Source organism: Nilaparvata lugens, chromosome X (genome assembly GCF_014356525.2).
Source record: "Nilaparvata lugens isolate BPH chromosome X, ASM1435652v1, whole genome shotgun sequence".
NCBI lineage: Eukaryota > Metazoa > Arthropoda > Insecta > Hemiptera > Delphacidae > Nilaparvata > Nilaparvata lugens.
Window position 1 is genome coordinate 98,773,649 of NC_052518.1, and position 22,359 is coordinate 98,796,007.

At 34.3% G+C, this 22,359-nt stretch overlaps 1 protein-coding gene across 1 annotated transcript in view; it reads right to left on the minus strand.

The window, feature by feature from the left end:
• Window positions 1-22,359, minus strand: part of LOC111052616 (RNA-binding protein 26) — a 116,120-nt gene extending 93,761 nt beyond the window's left edge. The window contains exons 1-5 of the mRNA XM_039442144.1: window positions 22,127-22,359; window positions 21,008-21,126; window positions 16,781-16,885; window positions 15,078-15,229; window positions 13,625-13,771 (exon numbers count right to left, since the gene is read on the minus strand). Coding sequence (XP_039298078.1) covers window positions 13,625-13,771; window positions 15,078-15,229; window positions 16,781-16,885; window positions 21,008-21,126; window positions 22,127-22,185 — 582 coding nt within the window. The 5' untranslated portion in view covers window positions 22,186-22,359. The remainder of the gene's footprint in view (window positions 1-13,624; window positions 13,772-15,077; window positions 15,230-16,780; window positions 16,886-21,007; window positions 21,127-22,126) is intronic.

Genomic DNA, 22,359 nt, shown 5'->3' on the forward strand with positions numbered 1-22,359 from the left:
ATTACTTTGCACCTTACATCTGTTTTATTATTATATGTTGTATTATTCCCAATGGTTCATTATGTAAACATATGTGATTGGATAAACACACACATTACTATCGATGATGAGTACAAATTTAGTCAAACGTACGTGGTGTGTAAAGCCCACATCAATTTTTGGACGTACATTTGTTAACCGTCCTTATAAATTCTACGAGATTGAATGAAACTTGACAAACACATGATACACACCATAAGTTTGCCAATTTGTGTTCAATCTAATAGAATTTATTTATTTATTTATTTATTTATTAGATAGAGCGAACAATACAATAGTCGGAAAAGAAAAAACAGGCTATTGCCCAAAACTTCTTCAATTTCCTGATTTTGTCACAAATCGTCCAAATATTATGTAGGTTATGTTCACTTCAATTTCAACACCAAATCTTAAAAGGACTCCAAAAAATCGTGCGTTCAATAAGTTTCGAATTAATAATTATTATTAAACGAAAATCCAAATTAAATGCTGTAATCTGGATTTTCGTTTAATAATAATTATTAATTCATTAGCATTTGAATAATTGCAATATCTCAGTAATTTCCATCTGAAGTATCGAATTGTATGTAACTCAAGTTGGTCTGTATACAGCTTGTGAGCAAGTTGAGTTTCATCAAATGAACCATTAGGAATAATACAACATATAATATTAAAACAGATGTAAGGTGCAAAGTAATAGATAAGTTGGTGCTACCAGCTAGAATTGCCTTCAAGAAACCACACGGGGCTAATAATGAGGGTAATGAAGCGGAATCAGAGGACAATGAAGTATGCTAGTCGAGAGTTAGAGGATGCACCTTTCTGGAACAATAGCCCAGTGCACAGGTAGCGCGGCCCCGTCTCCTTTCTTTTACCCAAAACAAACATTCTCAATCTAAGCGTTACAATATACCGGCAAGGAACAACTTGTGCGCCGGCAGTGAGTTCGAACAACTAGATATGATAAAGATGTCAAAAGAAAAACACAAATATAGAGCTTGTTATAAACAACTAAAATAGATACTGAAAACTAGATCTCATTCCAATCTTTACAAACGATAAGACAAAGTAACAAAATGAAAAGTAAATTACAACAAGGAAGCTATGACAAAAAAATTGAAGAAAAATTATGGAGAAAGATTGTTTTAAAGTAAACATCTACCTTAATCCAATCCAGTATAAGATTCATTGTGGATTGTGTTATTCTATTAATAACGAATTGAGTTGGACCTTTTTTTATTTATAAGCAAGTAACACTGATATCCAAACTGACGTCTATATGCACTTAAACTGGTAAAGTCAATATAAAATTGTAATGGATTTGAGGGACGCAAATTATATGGATTATTCCTCAAGTTGAATGCATTACTATGTTTGTTAATGATTATGATCTTTGAAAATTGAATTCAAATGTTTTTATCTATGAGGAAGGGTAGACGTCTGGGTGTCACCCCGTCTGGATGTCACCTCTAAAATCGGTTCCTGAGCTGGCCGGCTGACGTCGACAACTTGTCAACTCTTCAAGGAGACGGGATGACCAGGTGACACGAGCAAGCAAGGAGACGCTCAGTCGTGCACGGCAACGAAAGGATGTAACCTGCGATTTCAGAAGGTGACATGCAATCGGGATGACCAGGTGACGCAAGCCAACAAGGAGACCCTTAACCTAGCGCCGCAGTGCAAGATGGTTTCTCACAGCTTGGCGTTGTTGTCATTTGAGATGGGTGTCTGGCTTGGAAGTGTATCGGCCGCATTGCAGGATGACTGTTAACAGTTGCCGGAAGATCAACAGCTGGGTTTTTTCGTTATTTTTCGTGATAGAGAAATTCTGATTGCAGATTCGTTCTCAGCGACCCCAAGTTTAGCCTGAGGGCTCAGAATGTCAACAATATTTTTAACATCATGAAAAGTCATTAATATGGTAGGTAGTACACCACGTTTCTGGAAACTTTTTACTGGTGACTGGAGTTATTATTGACACACAAAAATCAAAATAATCGTGAGAAAGAAATCTGCTGATGAACGCGAATAAGACCGTCACTCCATTGTTCTATTGTCTCGGCTGCTTGGCTGAGCCTGGCTGGAGGGATCAAATAATAACCGACTGGATTGATCTTTCGTCTGTCCGCTAGGCGGAACTACGCCGACCATTGCTGGGTGGAAGATGTTACTGCAGCCTCTCGCATTCCCACCAACGCTGCTATTATTTGCTGTCTCAGCGCCTAGTCCGACTCAGACAAGCATCCAGCCTGCACTGCAGAGCTAGGTTCAGTCGTGCACGGCAACGACAGGATGTAACCTGCGATTCCAGTAGGTGTCATGCAAATCAGCTGACAAGATTAATGTTTTCATTTAATCTCAGAGTTTAAAAAGGGTTCGCGATGGGTTTTTATATTAATATAAAAAATATATTTTTATCTTTTGGTTTGTATTTTAGAATATTATCACGGCAAATGTACCAATAATTTAAAGAATATTTTCGAACTCGTGGCTGGAGCTCAAGGCTTCTTTTTCCAGCCACACCAATGTATATTAGTTGATAAGTGTTATTTTGTAAATTTCTAGTGAATTGGTAAATAAATAAGAAAATAAATAAATAAAATAATAAAATAAATAAATAAATAAATAAATAAAATAAATAAAATAGGGCGTAATGGTATCGGTTTCAGCTTCGAAGTATTCTCCAAATTAACATCTTGCAACAACTCGCCCAGAAGCTGAAAGCTCCTCCACGAATGGTGCGCCTGGATATCCAAATCAGGATGGAGACCTGATTTGGAGAACCAAATCCGATACACCCCCTTGTTCCAAAGCCCTTCTCTCACTCCCTTCTTCTTTCTTCTTCCCTCCTGCTTTGGAACTTCTGTCATGGGGCTCTGGTGTGTCGTCTGGTGGTGCTCTGCACGCTGTCTCATTTGGAATGGCGAGTGGTGGTGGTACTGGACGGGATACCGGAGCCCTGTAAAACCTAGAATGATACGTTTTCCACTGACTTTGCTTTGTGTCATTCTCACTTTATTCTTTCTGTCTGGCCTTCCTTGGCCAATCTCTTCTTTTCTTATTTCTTGGCGTCTGGTGGCAGCCGGCCTTAAATTTCAGCCAATTATTTTCTCCTTGATCATGAATAGTACAACTAATAGAGCGATTACCAGGGCTAGGGCATCCCCCAGAAGCGATGAGACTGCGATTTCCAGAGCTAGGGCATCCCCCGTAAGCGATGAACCTCAGGATGGAGAAAATACTAGGGCGTTCCCCAGAAGCGACGAAAATGTCATTAGAGCACCGCCACAAGCACCTAGAATGCGAATTTCAACATGGAACGTGGGCTCAATGACTGGACGCAGCACCGAATTGGGCAAAGTACTACAACGTAGACGCATTAATATTTGTTGTATTCAAGAGACAAAGTGGAAGGGGTCTAAATCACGGAACTTGGCTGTGGCTACAAACTTATATATCATGGTACTAGAGCACAAAATGGAGTTGGGATTGTTGTGGATAGGGATCTCCAGGAAAGGGTGGTAGAAGTGGAAAGAGTCAGTGAAAGATTGATGTCTATTAAATTTGCTTTGGACAATCAATGCTGCATGAATGTCATAAGTGCTTATGCACCCCAAGCAGGTTGTACAAACGCTGAAAAGACACATTCTGGGAAGAGATAAACGATCTTTTATGTGCCATACCTTCCAATGAAAACACGTATGTCTGTGGGGATCTGAACGGACATGTAGGGCAGACCACAACAGTCTATAACAGGATACATGGAAATTATGGCTATGGAAAGGTTAATACAGAAGGCGAAAAAATTCTTGAGTTTGCATCAGCACACAATCTAGCGTTAATTAATACTTTTTTCACCAAGCAGCAGCAGCACCTTATTACTTACAGAAGTGGAAATGTGGCATCGCAGATTGACTTCATAATGACCAATAGAGAAAAGTTGAAAACATGTAGAGACTGCAAAGTCATACCAGGAGAGCCTCTCACCGCCCAGCATCGAATCCTAGTGGCTGAATTTATCATGTCAAGCCCATTCAAGGCCAAAAAGGTTAGGACTCCAAAGATACGCTGGCAGAAGCTTAATAGTGATGAGGGTAGGGATTTTTCTCTAAAAATGAACCACTACATTCTACAACTGCCGACAATGGGGCCAATTCCGTCCATTTCAGAGGAGGAGGTAAGGGTAGCTCTCCATGAAATGGCCACAAACAAAGCTGTGGGGCCAGATGAGATCCCAGTGGAAGTGTGGAAAATGCTGAATGACACAGGGGTGAAATTTATTACTGGGGTCTTCAATGCGGTGCTCAGTGAAGGAATTCCAGATGAATGGAGGAGAAGCTACATTGTACCATTCTATAAGAACAAAGGTGACGTTCGTTTGTGTAAAAATTTCAGAGCAGTGAAACTCATCTCTCATACATTTAAATTTGGGAAAGAGTGATGAACAGACGCCTGCTGGGAGTAACATCGGTGACAGAAAATCAATGTGGCTTTGTTAGTGGTAGGTCCACTACTGATGCAGTGCACTCTGTCAGAATCCTTATGGAAAAACACAGAGAAAATAAAGCAGACTTGCATTTAGTGTTCATAGACTAGAGAAGGCATTTGATAGAGTGCCAAGAGATTTAATCTGGCAAGCATTGAGAGCACAAGGAGTCCCAGAGTACTATGTAAACGTGGTAAGAGATATGTATCATGGAGCTAAAACAAAGGTCAGGAGCCCGGCTGGAATTGGTGAGGAGTTTAGTGTGGAAGTTGGGGTTCATCAAGGTTCAGCCCTGAGCCCACTCCTCTTCAACCTTGTCATGGACTACCTCACTAGAGAAATTCAGCATCCACCACCTTGGGACATTCTTTATGCGGATGACATTGTTCTCATAAGAAAAACGCCAGAAGAATTACAACAGTCTCTTGATCTGTGGCGTAACAGCCTGGAAGCAGCTGGCCTAAGAATTAGCAGAGAGAAGACGGTCTATATGCACTGCAGCTTTGGTGACAATGATGATCAGGCGCAGGCACACATACAATTGCAAGGTACTCCACTCCCAATAGTTACTCAATGCAAATATTTAGGCTCCATAATCAGCCATGATGGAAGCATAGATGCTGACATCTCAAGCCGAATAAACACAGGTTGGATTAAATGGAGAGAGCTAACTGGGGTACTTTGCGACAAAAGAATGCCTGTGCCCATCAAGGGAAAAGTGTATAAAGCTGCAGTGCGACCAGCAATGCTATATGGAAGTGAGTGTTGGCCCCTGAAAAAACAGCAAGAAGATAGACTCCATTCCGCTGAAATGAAAATGCTGAGATGGGCAGGGGGTGTGACTAGACTGGACCACATTCGGAACACACATGTTCGGGGCAGTTTCCGGGTGGCACCAGTCTATGAGAAGATAATGGAAGGAAGGTTGCGCTGGTATGGACATGTAAATAGACGTTCACCCAATCACATGACAAGGAAGGTACTTGATATGGAGACACAGCCGAGGGGCAGAGGCAGACCCCGTCTCACATGGCTAGGTTTAGTTCATAGAAATATGAAGCAGCTGGACCTGACAAATAATGGGAAAAAGGCAAGGAGGAAGAAGAAGAAGAAATAAAATAAATAAAATAAATAAAATAAATAAAATAATAAAATAAATAAAATAAATAAAATAAATAAAATAAATAAAATAAATAAATAAAATAATAAAATAAATAAAATAAATAAAATAAATAAAATAAATAAAATAAATAAAATAAATAAAATAAATAAATAAATAAATAAATAAAATAAATAAATAAATAAATAAATAAAATAAATAAAATAAATAAAATAAATAAAATAAATAAAATAAATATTATAATTGCGAATCCATAAATATCTTTATGGGTGTCCACCCTTCTACTTGTGATCAACTAACTGGAGATTAATGCAAAAAAACATAAGTGTATGTATAGCTGTATACACAACAGTAAGAGACTATAAGAATATTTTTATTCAATCTCAGAATCTAAAAGGCCTTGATTATGACTTTCTATCAATGTATGTAGATACAAAACAATATTATATATTATCTTGAGTAATTTCTGAATTGAATTTTTTTTTATAGGCTACCATGTTAAGTTCAAAAATTATTATTTCAGTTTATGTAAATTGTATTTGGTTTAAATTTATTATTCATCATATTTGATTTGCTCTTTATTTGTGATTGTTTTTTAAATTGCGAAATAAATGATTTGATTTGATTTGAAATTCTGATTGGTTCTCGTGGCATTTAATCACGGTTAAAATTTAACAGGCTTTTGTGCAACCGGCACTACGACCCAAGTCTTTCTAGAATGAAGGTTATATTTTGAAACTGATTCAGTCTTCGATTTCGATCACTTTCAAGGATATTTAAGAGATCCAAGCATCCAATAAAATATAACAATTCATACATGAACATGATAACATTATCTTTGAGGAAAATAATTTTAGAACAGTTTTAGAAAAGAACAGGCTTTTGAGCAACCGAGCCTAAGAAATTTCATCATGTGTTTGTATATCATGTGATGTTACTTAATCACATGATAACTGTTTGATAAAATAATAAGTTGTTTACTGAGTTTAGTTTGTTATCTACGTGAATAAAGATGGTTGCTTCAAATGGCTAAGAATTTATTAAGATATTTAAACATGGCGCAGTCAAGGAATTGAACAGAAAAGGAGAATAATTGAGTGAGTGAACAACGACAGGATTGAGTGAGTAATAAGATTGGGTAATTATCGTATTATTATATTTTTTCTTAAAAGACGAACATGGAATTCAACAAGCCAGAACCGTTACTATGCAACGGGGAAAATGTTTCACAAAATTTCGAATTATTCAAGAAAAATATCGTAAATTATTTTATAGCGACTGAAACAAATAAAAAATCCAACCAAATTCAAGTTGCAAGATTTAAAAACTTGTTAGGCAATGAAGCTTTGATTTTATATGAATCGTTACAAGATGTGGATGAGCCAGAAACGGTAGAATCAATGTTAAAAATATTAGAGAGCTATTGTTTACCAAAAAAGAATGAGATCATGAATGTATACAATTTTATAGCTTGCAAACAAGAGGAAGGTCAATCATTTAATTCATTCTATGCAACTTTGAAGGGGCTAGTGACAAGATGCGAATTTGGGGAACAAGAGGATAAGTTATTGAAAGCTATGATTGCATTGGGGTTAAGGTCGAAAGAAATGCAACAACGTGTGTTGCGAGACAACGCCTCGTTGGAAAAAATAATTGATTATTGTCGCAGTGTTGAAATAGGTGAAAAACATGAGAAGTCAATAAATGAAGAAAAGTCTCGAAAGGAAGTGCACCCAGTTTCCAAGTATGATAAAAGGATAACAAACTCATATCAGAAGATTGTATGCGGCTATTGCGGAATGCAGCATGTAGAAGGTAGGAGCTGCCCAGCGTCTGGTAAAAGCTGTAATAAATGTGGTAAGATGAATCATTTTAGCAAAATGTGCCTGAATAAAGCTAGGAGAAATGATTTCAGAGTAAGTGAGCAAAGGCTACCTCAACCATTACATAATGTTGTGGAAAATCCAACAGCAATAGAAGAAGCTCACGAGTTTATTGATTCAGTATATCTAGTTAACACTGTCAATGAAAAGGCTTGGTTCAAAACATTATTAATTGAACATAAACCAGTAAACTTCAAATTAGATACAGGAGCAGAAGTGAATATATTGCCATATGAAATTGTGAAAGACAGTGTGTTATTGAGTAGGTTGAAAAAGAGTAGTGTTCGATTAGAAGCATACGGAGGATTTAAAATTTCACCTCTGGGTGGAATCAGAAAAAAGATTTGATTTGATAAACTTTGTTGTGGTCAAAGAGAGTACAGTACCGATTCTAGGCCTTGAAGCTTGTATTCAGTTGAATCTGGTGAAACGAATTGATGAAGTTCAGAAGCAAAGTAGAAACAACAATGTGAAGGATAGAACGTATTTTTTTGAAACGTATTCTGATGTGTTTACTGGCCTTGGTTGTTTCCCCGACAAGTGCAAAATTCGATTAAAAAAGGACGCAATGCCAAATGCCAGTTCAGCGAGACGTATACCAATGAAGATTCAAGACAAATTTAAAGAAAAAGTTGATTTGAGCATGGCGGATATGGTTCATTGTGTTACTGAGAATGGCGAAGTTGAATTTTCAGAGAAACGCTTGAATAAATTTGTAACAGAAACACAGAATGATGATGTTCTTCGGAAAGTTATAGATTATTGTGAAAATGGCTGGCTTAATAACATTGTTGATGGAGGAGAACTAAGGCATTTTTTCAAAATAAGAAATGAAATACAATTTAGCAAGGGTCTATTGTATTATAATTCAAGAATTATTATACCCAAGAATTTGAGAGATTTTATCTTGAATAGGCTCCATGAAACGCACTTAGGAGAAACAAAAATGAACAGCATTGCCTCAAAATTTTATTATTGGCCAGGAATAAGAGCAAACATAAAAAATCTGGCTGAATCCTGCACGCTTTGCCAAAAATATAGAAGGTCCAATGTAAGAAGTCCAATGCTTTCTCATGAAATACCCGATTTTCCATTTTTAAAAATTGGAGTGGATATAGCTGAAGTAAAAGGAATAGCTTATCTCATAGTTGTGGATTATTATTCAAGGTGGCTTGAAATAACAAAAATGAACAGTAAGACAAGTTCGGCTGTTAAATCTATTTTATCCCAGTTATTTGGCAGGTTTGGAATTCCGCAGATTATAATAGCTGATAATAATCCGTTTGGCTCCCAAGAAATGATACAGTTCGCAAAGGAGTGGGATTTTAAAATTATTACAATAAGTCCTCGTTATTCTCAGTCTAACGGCTTAGCTGAAAAGGGAGTGAACATAGCAAAGACTATGATAAGAAAGTGTGCTGAAAGCAAAACCGATTTAAACTTGAGTTTGCTTAACTATCGGAATAGTTGTGTTGCGGGTCTCAATTATTCTCCTGCTCAGTTAATGTTTGGTCGAATGATAAGAACAAAGTTCCCTTATCCTCAAGATAGTTTGAAACTTCATCAACTTCCTCGGGAAGAAATAGCAGTGCAAATGAAGAACCATAAATTCCAACAGAAAGGAACATACGATAAGCAGTCACGGAAACATGTATCTTATTTCAAAGAAAATCAGCCCATTTATATCCAAGATTGGAGAACAAAATTATGGGAGCCTGGAGTAGTTATTAATGAAGCTGATGCCCCACGGTCCTATGTGGTGAAGTCCAATAGTGGAAGAATATTAAGAAGAAATGAGAGGTTTTTAAGAAGACGATGAAATCAAAGGAAAGGTTGAAAAAGGAAATGTTTGAGAAAGTAGAAGGGGAAGATGTTTGTATATCATGTGATGTTACTTAATCACATGATAACTGTTTGATAAAATAATAAGTTGTTTACTGAGTTTAGTTTGTTATCTACGTGATTAAAGATGGTTGCTTCAAATGGCTAAGAATTTATTAAGATATTTAAACAGTATGTCCCATGTACTATATGGTAAATCAAAAAATCAATTATATCTCCTGAACCAGAGTTTTCTCAATACGTGAAAACCTGCACAAGAGTAGAGGTCTATGAGGAGCTACTCTCAGCAGAAATTGACGTCTTGAGCCATCACAGTTCTCAAGTAATTCCACTCATAGTATGTCCCATGTACTATATTGTAAATCAAAAAATCAATTATAACTCCTGAACCAGAGGTGCTCAAAACGTGGAAACCTGCACAAAAGTAGAGGTCTATGATGAGCTACTCTCAGCAAAGATTGACGTTTTGAGCCATCACAGTTCTCAAGTAATTCCACTCATAGTATGTCCCATGTACTATATGGTAAATCAAAAAATCAATAATAACTCCTTAATTAGAAGTGCTCAAATTGTGGAAACGTGCACAAGAGTAGAGGTCTATGATGAGCTACTCTCAGCAAAGATTGACGTTTTGAGCCATCACAGTTCTCAAGTAATTCCCACTTATAGTATGTACCATGTACTATATGGTAAATCAAAAAATCAATTATAACTCCTGAACCAGAGGTGCTCAAAACGTGGAAACCTGCACAAGAGTAGAGGTCTATGAGGAGCTACTCTCAGCAGAAATTGACGTTTTGAGCCATCACAGTTCTCAAGTAATTCCTACTCATAGTATGTCCCATGTACTATATGGTAAATCAAAAAATCAATAATAACTCCTGAACTAGAGGTGCTCAAAACGTGGAAACCTGCACAAGAGTGAATGTCAATGAGAAGCTACTCTCAGCAGAAATTGACGTTTTGAGCCATCACAGTTCTCAAGTAATTCCTACTCATAGTATGTCCCATGCACTATATGTTGAGTCAAAGAATCAATAATAACTCCTGAACCAGAGATGCTCGAAACGTGGAAACCTGGACAAGAGTAGAGGTCTATGAGAAGCTACTCTCAGCAGAAATTGACGTTTTGAGCCATCACAGTTCTCAAGTAATTCCACTCATAGTATGTCCCATGTACTATATGGTAAATCAAAAAATCAATAATAACTCCTTAATTAGAAGTGCTCAAATTGTGGAAACGTGCACAAAAGTAGAGGTCTATGAGGAGCTACTCTCAGCAGAAATTGACGTTTTGAGCCATCACAGTTCTCAAGTAATTCCACTCATAGTATGTCCCATGTACTATATGGTAAATCAAAAAATCAATTATAACTCCTGAACCAGAGGTGCTCAAAACGTGGAAACCTGCACAAGAGTAGAGGTCTATGAGAAGCTACTCTCAGCAGAAATTGACGTTTTGAGCCATCACAGTTCTCAAGTAATTCTCACTCATAGTATGTCCCATGCACTATATGTTGAGTCAAAGAATCAATAATAATCTTCATTTCCATGCACACAAGATGGCAATTTTTCAGGAACTTTCTGAATGTGATTTCAATTGAGGGAACACTTTCCAGGACGCCTCATCTCAATAAAAAGTGGCCAGCCCGCATTTGGCCCGCCCTTGTGATTTTTTTATTGGGGGTTTTTGAAATCCCTTGTTTATGTGAACCGTCCAAGGACCCTACATGATTTGAAGACCAATATCAGGGAAGAAATTGCTAACATAACGCCTGCAATGCTGGCAGGAGTCATGACAAACACCAGAAATCGGTTTACTTAATGTATGGAGAATGAGGGACGTCGCCTACCTGATTTGATGTTCAAAACTAATTAAAACAAAACTTTATATATGTGTCTACATTTAAAAAAAGTAGATACAAACTTTCTGATCCGAACAAAGAGTTTTATTTGCTTTTAAAAAAGGAAGTTTCTCTGCCACACTCAGTACAACAGTTCTATAATGAGGAACACTCAGATTTTTAAATTGCAACCCTCAGATTAAGTGTGTGATAGTAGTTTATACAACAGTTCTATAATAAAGGAGGAGGTGTCCATGCTACATAAAATAATACGTTCATAGCACTAAATAGATGAAGAACTCTGCAAAAAACACATTAATAGCTATATATAAAAGTCTATACATAAAAGCTAGACTCTAGTGACTAGGAACCATAGTGAGGTCCACGTTATAAAGAAAGATAGGAAAACAACGTTGCCGATCCTCTGTCTTGTCAATGCCTTCTATAGACGGTAGCTGATACAGGTTTATTGATGTAATATTAACTGTTCATTCTCGTTTAAAATAATCAATTATATTTATTAAGCAAGAAATTATATTTTTCAATAATTTCATAATGAATTTTCATAATTAAAATGGAATATTTTGTTAACTGATTATTTCAATTCAATTTTTATTTATTAAAAACACACATAACAAGACAAAACAAAATTACAAAGAATTTGAAACAAATAAAACACAATAAAATGTTACAAATATAAAAAACCATGGGCTTTGTGGTTGGGTGTGTTGGAGAAGAGAAAAAAAAGAGAGGAAGATACCTAGCCAACTATGGTTTCCCATGTAATAGGCAGGCAAATAAGAGAAGAGAAGTAATGAGGGAAAAAGGTAAGGGAGAAATGGGGGGAAGGAAGAAAACAGAGGAATAGGTACTCAAAATAAAGGTAAGCGAGTCCACTGAAAAATGAAAAAACAATGCTGGAGCAGAAATCTCGAGTCATATATCTAAATGGAAGAAGAAATTACTGTATGTCCAGTTTTTTATATCCAGTTTAATTTTTCCGCTGATCTTATTGTCCATGAGAAAGTGATTTGGAATGAGGTTTATTATTTTAGTACCTATGTAAATTAACTGCCTCCTTATACATTCAATATTAATACTACATTGATAAAAGTCGTTCTGGCAACAGAGAAAAACGAGAAAGAGATAACGCTATCCCCTTCATTGAATGATAGACAATGATAGCAATACCATTGCTAATCAAACACTGCCATTATAACGTGGACCTCACTATAGTCATTAATTCTAGCTACAAGTTTCTGTAAAATTCTTACGGAAATGATATGTTCCATCAGCTGATAAGATTATAAAATCCAAGCATTTGCTTGAAATCACTTGGAATTATCAATTGCTATCAATCGACCCAATGCATTCTTCAAAGCAAATTGTATTTCTACAATAGTTTATGACCTATTCTTGATCCATTCAGTGACAACTTGCACAGAAAAAATTCACAAACTTTCATGCAATCCAGAAACAAAATCTAAAAGCATTTTCTTCTCGTTTGAAATACAGATTATTCCTAAATGAATTATCTAATTTCAAATAGATTTATTTATGATGGAAAAGGGTCTAGCTTCAACAAATCATATACTCAATTACTCACAAGTTACTAAAACCTACGGAAATGTATTACAAGTGTTATCCTCCATTTGTTTGCCAAATATTGCTGGTGTACCTAATGGAGGTCATATTGAATATTACTTTGAAATATTAAATCTTATATTATTTATATACTCACACTTTCACTCACTCTCTTCATATACTCGCTATTAAATTATAGGACGACTGAAAGTATTGAAACACAATAGAATATATCAAGTACCCTTTCATTTTATCACAACACTACCAGTTGACTAACTCTTTAAGAGACATTTTCAAGAGTAAAAATTATTTTACCCGTTTATTTTATCACAACACGACCGGTATCAACTCTTCAAGAGCCATTTTCAAGAGTAAACTCAGGAAAATGATTCTTGAAGTGTTGAAACTAGTCGTGTTCTAATAAAATGAAAGGTTTTATATTACATTGTGTTTTATATTATTTATCTATGCTTATGGCTTTTATTGACGGAGAAATCCTCGTTGTAGAGAGATGTCCTGTCTCTTTGTAATACACAATTTTACTCATTATAAACACTTGAGTTCATAGGTTACATTTAGATTATAATGCACCTTCTAACTTCAATATTTCTTATCTAAATTAGGGAGAGGAATTGCACAAGGTTACCTTACTTTTCCTCTCCCTATCATTATTTTGATGATGTACTTTTGTAAGAAATAGAGAATAAAGATGATTCTTATTTTCTTTATATTTATAGAGAATAAAGAATATAATGTAACCAATTAAGTATGTGATTTGTTGATTGGGCCAATAATTTAGAAATACGCTGCAAAATAAAACACATGACAATCAATGTTTATTATTAGTTCTTACCGATTCTGATTTGTTACGATCGCGTGGAATTCTTCGTTCGGCGTCATGTTTATGTGGTGGCAGCGCAGAAGGCACGTAGGTCACCGAGCTCGGCAAGCTCGGCAACACTGCCACAACTACATTTGGTGGCACAGCCTGTCCCTGTCAAAATACAATCCATATTCATTTACTCTCAAATCAGACTTTACAGAAGAAAATCAAATTACTGCATATCTAAATAGAAGTTTCTATAAATAACTTCTGTAATGCTCACTCCTTTCAATTCGTTTTCTGTAAATTAGACAAAGAGTTTCTGTTCAAAATTTTTTTGAGACTTCTGTCTCTTGCAAAGGTCAAATAGTTTAATTTTCAGATTAGGCAACTTCAACTCAGCTAATAGCTTATGAAGTACCTTAATCATAACTCTGATATTACATAACGTTTTTGTTAGTTTTCAATTATTTTCATTTATATAAACAGAATTAGAAGATATTTTATTTATGTATTTTAGTTTATTTTTTCAAAATTATTGTACTGTCAATTTTGTTTGCAACTGTCAGTGTTAATAAATTTCAATTTCATTGATGCTGAAATATGCACGGTGTTTATAAATGAATATCGCTGTTTCATTTCTCAATCTAAATAAAAGCCAAGTAATCATTTTCTGCAGAATATATTATCTGTTTTTATATTCTGTTTCGAAATACATTTGTTATTCTGGTTTTATATGTATCCAATGGCGAAGGGATAAGCTGCTCAGTTAGCAACTGAGAGGTACAGGGTTCGATTCCCGGTCTGGACAATTTCACTCAACGAATTTCCTTCTGCTATTTAGTTCTTAGGTCAATATTTGCAGTAGCAGAAGTCCTTAGTTCTATTTATATAACCTTCATTGGATATTTGAATTAGTTATTACTTTCTATTCTGGTTTCAAGTTTCTAGTATGTAAGGTTGTTTTCATTCATAGTTTTGAAGACAGAAAATTTTTTTTCTTGCTATCCTATAAATTCATTTAATCTTTTACCTCTCAGGTTATTTCGGGTCTCCATTACAACCAACCCTATTGTGGGCTACAGGAAATATTAATCTGAATTATCCAAGTCTTCTAAAATATTAAGGTGAGATATTGTCAGTTCCACATCATTTATTTCAGCCAAACTAAAGTTTCAATGAATTTGAATACCAGTGATGATGGATGCCTCAAAGTGCATTGAAACTTTAGTTTGTCTCAAATAAATTATGTGACAATATCGCTATAATTTCACCTTAATATAGAGAAATTCCACAATATTCATAGTCTAAATCTTCTGAAATAATTACCAGTATGTACAACATATTATAACTATAGAATAGGTTGTATAAACTATTAAGATATCAATATGTTATCTATCTATGAAAATGTTGAAACCAAAGAGATCAGTGCATTTGAAAAGGTATTACATAAAATTTTATTGTAAAAAACACGTACCGATAAAGCGTTTCTCTGTTCTATGTCTCTTTGTTTATCACGCAGCTCTCGAAGCTCTCTCTCCTGACCATCAGGCTCAACGGCAGGCTCAAATGCAGGAACATAGTCTATTGGTTCAGCCGGGGGGCAAGCCGGACTTTCGGCACCCGGTTCTGTCAATCACACATAACGTCAATACATTGAATCAAAAACCAATCATGAATCATATCATTCTATTTTCAATCTTTATTCAAACACACATAATTGACCTCTATACTCATTAGCTGGATAATATCATAGAGAAAATATAGCATAAGAAGATATTCCATGGTATAGGTCGTTTATGTTCCTAATTTCAAGCCGATTTTTTGTTAACTCTCTAACTATATTATATAGTCCTTGACAACGTTCAAGTTGATTTCACACCGCCGTAGCGTAGCTTGAAATACGTCTTTTGAAAGATGTAGCCGTCTTATCTTCTAATGTTAAATCTACGCTATGCCGGTTTGAGATAATACAGTTTGATAACACTAGGAGATACGTCGGCTAAGTCTTTCAAGATACACTACGGCGGTGTGAAATCAACTTGAACGTTGTCAAGGACTATATAATATAGTTAGAGAGTTAACAAAAAATCGGCTTGAAATTTGGAACATAAACGTTTGATGTCACCAAATCATAACAAAGAGATCCAGTAAACTGAAATTGAAATTCATTATTGACAAAACCATGCATCATATCTTTCAATTAAGTATTTCAATATGAGTTACTTGAATGTTCAATTACAAAATATGTCTAGCACCCTTATTATATTGTATTTCAAACACGACTAGTTTCGGCTAAGGTTGTCATTATCAAGTGTCAAAATGAATACTTATGAAAGGATATATTTATCATAAATTCATTCACTTACCCATCAAGAAATGAATAATACCTTCCATAAATCACAGTATTTGAAGAGAAATTTATAAATATATTCAACAAGTAATGGAAATGAACAAACAATATTACTCACGAAAAGTATCAAATTTTGTTCTTCAGTAAAAGTTAAATAATAAAGATCAAGTTTTGTTCAATGCCATTACTTATCTACATAAATCACATTGCACAGTTTATATTACAAGTCATTGAATACAATTCTGTCTGCTTAAGAATATTCATTAGAACCATAGAGAAAATATAGCATAAGAAGATATCCTATCCCATGGTATAGGTAGTTATATGTTCCAAATTTCAAGCCGATTTTTTGTTAACTCAAGTCTATTAATACTGCACTGTATTGTTGGGGTAAGAGTGTAAGAGCGGCACAGTAAGAGAGACTGCCAGCGTCTCATAGCTTCACGAAAAAGATTTACTAGGACTATCGGCTTGCGTTAACAGTGAAATTTGGAACATAACAAACAATACCCCCTGTACCAGGGCATATATTCTTATACTATCTTTTCTCTATGATTATATTTTGGTGGCACCAATATGTTCTCAATTCGTCAGATCTTATGTAAATTTTAATTTGAAACCAATGGAACCTGAATCGAAATGCTGTTCCCTGGAAAAAACAATCGAAATGTTTGTCAATAAATTACAAGAAAACCTTGATATATTTATTAGTTGGAATGACCTCTGCAAGTCAATTTTCACAGCATATTTCATATTCAGAGCCACAGATTACAAGCCTCTATTTTAATCATGATTTTTATACGAGGATAATAATATATCGAACTTACCAGGAGATATTCTTTCAACTTTAATTTTAGTCTCTAAAATCGGCAGCTTGGGGGGCTGTAGATTTGCCAGTTCATTGAATAAAGTCTCGACAAATGGGTCTGTTTCTAAAACAATAAAAAAATGAATTCATTGAATAAATACATCTAACAAATACAGTTGATGATACAATTAAAGATCGGAAAAACATTTATATTTTAATTTTAAAGTGTAAAATAAAAAAAAAGAGCAAGTATAAAAATCTAGTGTGGCGCACTCACACAACTTTCCTTGCTCATTGAACTGTAGGCCTAAGCCCCATTCTTAAACGAGAATAATTTAGGGGAATAACATGATGACGATTGGCAGCAACATATTTGAAACTACGATCAGACTACTGTATATGTCTATATATAATTGTTTTCATAGTACTTTTTCCTTTGTTTAAATTGTGAAATTCTATATTTTTTAAAAGTCGTCAAAACAGCTGTTCTACAGATTAAATACTGTATCTCGACTATGTGTTCTTTTTATGAACTGCTCTACCTACCTACCTCATGCACGAGAAGGAGGTTACAAAGTCCATTTCTCAAGGATTTGATGGACCCCCATTAGTTTCCCAAAAAAAGAAGACTCATGCCAGTTAATATAGCTGATAAATAACTGTAAAGCGTATGAATTTGAAAAAAATCGGTCAAGTCATTTTTGAGAAAATCGTGAAAAACATGGTTTTTTAGTAATTATCCGCCATTTTTCTCAAGAATATTACGGAGCTCCTGCAATTTTCCCAGAAATGAGACTCATGTCAGTTGATAGGGTTTATAAATAGCTATCCAGAGTATAAATTTGAAGAAAATCGTTAGAGCCGTTTTCGATAAAACCGTAAAAAACATGTTTGTTTAGTAATTATCCGCCATTTTTTCCGCCATCTTGAATTGAATTTTGTTGAATTTCTTATTGTCGGATCCTCATAGTTTAAGGACCTTAAGTTTAAAATGTAAAGTCAATTGGTTAATTAGGAATGAAGTTATCGTGTTCACAGACATACACACTCACTCACACAGACCAACACCCAAAAATCATGTTTTTGGACTTAGGGGACCTTGAAACGTATAGAAAACTTGAAATTAGGGTACCTTATTTTTTTTGGAAAGCAATACTTTCCTTACCTATGGTAATAGGGCAAGGAAAGTAAAAAGAACAGGATGTTCTTAAAAAAAAGTATGAGTTGAATAATTCTCAAGTTTTGAGTTTTGACTCAGTTCTTTTCATACTTGCGATGTTTCTTGAGTATAATTATTCAATTGTTATTAAGTGTATAATCCTAATAGTTTGGCTACCTAGTAAACCGGTTAAAAACTGGGTAAGTCTTATGTTAAGCCCGGTTCAGACACTCAAGTTTAGCCTAAGTCTTTTGCTCAAGCAAAAGTCGGAGCATGTAAGTCGTTGCGTCTGGACGGTAAAACGGATGGGTCTTTAAGCTTAAAAAAGCCCCATCAAATTTAAAATGTATCAGCCGGGAATCTTTTTCCATCAAACCGTCCGTCATTTGCCTATCCACCTAAACCTAAATCGCGTAATAATAGAGAAATTGTGATTTCAGATTCGGATTCAGCGCCCTCAAATTAATAAAATGCCTTGCGAGTACTTAAATAGCAAGTTTTTTATCGATTGTATATAACGCCATTTAACCATTTTTTTATTCTTGATTCTCATTATACTCTCAGAATTAGATGTTGATATGTTGTTGCTTCCTAGGACTCTAACAATTTTTCTGTCTCAGGATTTTTATTTATTTATTTTTTTATTAATATATTATGACCTTAGTTCATATATTAATATATAAATGTATATGTCCTCAAATTCTTCTTAATTTATTTTCCTAGGATTGTATTATACTTTTTGGTTTCTATAAATAACTTCTGTAATGTTCACTCCTTTCAATTAATTTTCTGTGAATAGACAAAGATTTTCTGTTAAATTTTTTTTCGAGGCTTCTGTCTCTTGCAAGGGTCAAATAGTTTAATTTTCAGAGTAGGTAACTTTAACTCAGCTAATAGCTTATGAAGTACCTTAATTATAACTCTGACGCTACATAATGTTTTTGTTAGTTATTAATTATTTTCATTTATATAAATATAATTAGAAGATAATATTTTATTATGTATTTTAGTTTTTTATTTTTTCAAAATTATTGTACTGATTTGTTAAGTTAATTTACTTTTGTTTGTAAAAAAAATAAATTCGTATGGCTTTTGTTGGTGGGGAGTTCCCTTTCGGGAATGTTCCACCGCCTGAATATATAATTTAAGCCGTCAATGGGCCTTACGACTGTCATACTTCAGCCGGGACCGACAGTTTAACGTGCCCATCCGATAACACGGGAGTGATCTGGTTAAAAAACTTTTGGTAATGAGAGGGGTTCGAACCCGGGATCTCTATGCTGCAAAATTTGTAAATTGTCTTTTGTTTGTAAATTGTCAGTGTTATGAATAAATTTCCATTTCAAAATTTCAACAAAAAAAAATCAAAAATATTATGATTTACTATCATGATATATTAAGATGTACTATATTTTTGATAGGAATACTATCTATTTCAATCCATTTACAATCACTGTGTCTCGAGATATAACATGTAAGCAAATCCATTTAGCGATTAACAGTAATATTGTTGTCATTATGTTGTTAAATATAGCATTATCCAGTTGAATCAGCGAAAAAATACGATATAATTATTACTCATCTACCGGATAAATGGTAGATGTTGATGACGAACTGAGCTTGTGAGCACAAAAATAGGAAAATGGACGACATAAGACGTAAGCGAGTGGACACAATTTTACATCCGTCTTTTGCTTGAACCAAACGATCCGTCTTTTGCTTGAGCAAAAGACTGATGTTAAACTAGAGCGTCTGGACCGGGCTTTATATAATATTTGACCTGACTGATTGATTCTTATTTCTCTCTGTTTGACCTGACTGATATACAGTAAGCTAACTGTTATCAATTGTTACGGTATTGCTTTTAATCATTAATAGAATTGCTTTGTTGTTTATTCTGTGATAATTACATTAAATTAGCTCTGGACTGATTTAACGTTGAAACAGATAATACTTTATTCTTGCATTGCTGAGATTTTTTTATTGAATGGACTTTCAGTTTACTATCTTTCTCCACTGCCATTATAACGTGGACCTCACTATAGCAATAATCATGTTCAATTGTTCAAGTATGATTATGAAGCCTGGTTGAGTGATAAATTACATCGTAAATTAACTTAAATTGATAATAGCAGGAATGGAGTACTAGTAACGAATTATCACTGCATTCTCCATCTTATTAAATCAACATTAGCCTATCAAAATTAAGCTACTTCTTAAACAAATTAAGGACCGGTTTCCGAGCTTGGGATCTATAAGTTCTGGACTTACAGAATCCAGGACTAAAATAAGCTCTCGGGTCTAAATCTACTTTCTGAGTCACGATTTTATCTTCTAAACTCCGGGGTCTATTAAGTTCTCGACTTATTTGTGTCCAGGACTTTAACGTAGTAAACATGAGGGAAATTCACAATATTTTGCTGTTGTATGATTGGCATTATAACAAAACGAAAACAACTGATTGCAGCGGGATAATTCAAATGAGCATGCTCTCCAAATTATTTTGTGAAAATACGTTTCGATTTCTTTGTAGGCCTATTCAAAGCAAAACCTAACCTTTTGAAAGATGAATGAATAAGCATTTCATTTTATGTTATGCTATTATTGATCATTGATCCTAACCAGTGATTTTGGAATAAAAAATTCATTAGGCTATTGAGTTTGAAAACGTATTTGTTGAAAAAAAACTGGAATAGTAATTTATTATTGTTATATTAATATGTTGAATATGACATTGATTAATAACATTCAGATGGGAATAAAAGTCCAAGGCAATCCTTGTATTATTTTTCTTGAACATTTTTAGGTTATGTAACAGTCGTGAAATAAGGTTGTTTTTTACGCATAATTCTGATAAAATTTTATTCCAAAATAAACTTGCAAACAATAAATTATGAATTTAGATGGACTAATCCAAATAATTTAGGTATTCCATGACATCTATTTGGCTTTTCATCTACTCCAAAACAATTACTGGATTGTGTTTGCTTAGTCAAGTCTAGAACTTAAATTTAAACCCTACCCCAGTCGAGGGTTTAAAATCACGCTGTTTCAAGTCCGGCCCTTAATGTGTTAAAGTAAATGTACCTTTTTGAAGAAACACCTCCAATTGATTCGTCATACTTTCTCGAAGTTCTTGAATGGGCTTGTCCTTCTTGATTAAAGCATAAACGTACTTTGCCAAAGCCGCTGGATCCGCGTCGCACCTTTTAATAATAAAACACAAGGAAAATGGAATTATTGTTTTATTGGTAATAAAGGGGTAGGTTAAGTTATTCAATAATAATTCAAACTTTAACCAAGCGTTGATAAATGGAATTATCGTTTTATTGGTAATAAAGGGTTAGGTTAAGTTATTCAATAACAATTCAAACTTTAGCCAAGCGTTGATAAATGGAATTATCGTTTTATGATAATAAAGGGGTAGGTTAAGTTATTCAATAATAATTCAAACTTTAACCAAGCGTTGATAAATGGAATTATCGTTTTATTGGTAATAAAGGGGTAGGTTAAGTTATTCAATAATAATTCAAACTTCCAAGCGTTGATGAATCAAGGTTATGTTCAAAAAAATTTCAAATAGCAAGATTACACTTAATAAAAAACAGTAGATTGAACATTAACTTGAATACCTATAGATTAATATTTAATTTTAACTATTATCTATACGCATGCAGGACATGTACAACATTGCAACTTCTAGGCATTACAACCTACAACAGTTGAACTCAATGCTTAACCAGCTGTTATCAATTGCAATGAAATAAATTTGATGAGAACGGAAAAATCGAACTGTCCTGTCTCCGCATAATTGATACCTAGAATGTAATACATTTACATTTATTCATACAATATTTTGCCGTAATAATATGGATGCTTCAAACGTCAATATTGACAATCTGGCACCAAAATCACAGGATGAATTCAGTAATGATTCCAGACAACAGTAAACCAATTGATTCTGTAATCTGATTGTATCTATTTTCATGAATTATTTCAATTTTAATTAGCATAATCAAATCCATTATCTATTATATTAAATAAATGATAAGATAACCAAAATTCAGTGAGTGAAAAGTGAGTAGGTAAGGGTAGGTTCGTCAAACTTTTTTTAGATAATGTAATCAGATTCGAAAACAAATTATCACAGTACCGAACCAAATATTAATTTTATTTTAAATATATTCAGATACACGGCCTACTTACAACGGTTCCAAGATAGTAGTTAGCCATGATTTGAAAGCGTCAGGGTTCTCGATAAACATGCTAAAATATTCTCAACTTCAACTGGACTAAACTTATTAGTTATTGATGAATAACCATTGGTACAGTTTTAGTGATTCTACCACAAAGATATTTTAGTTCAGAACTTTACGTGGGGGTATCATCAGTATACTAAAATGTCTTGCAACTTGCAAATGTCTATTTCTGAAATCAAC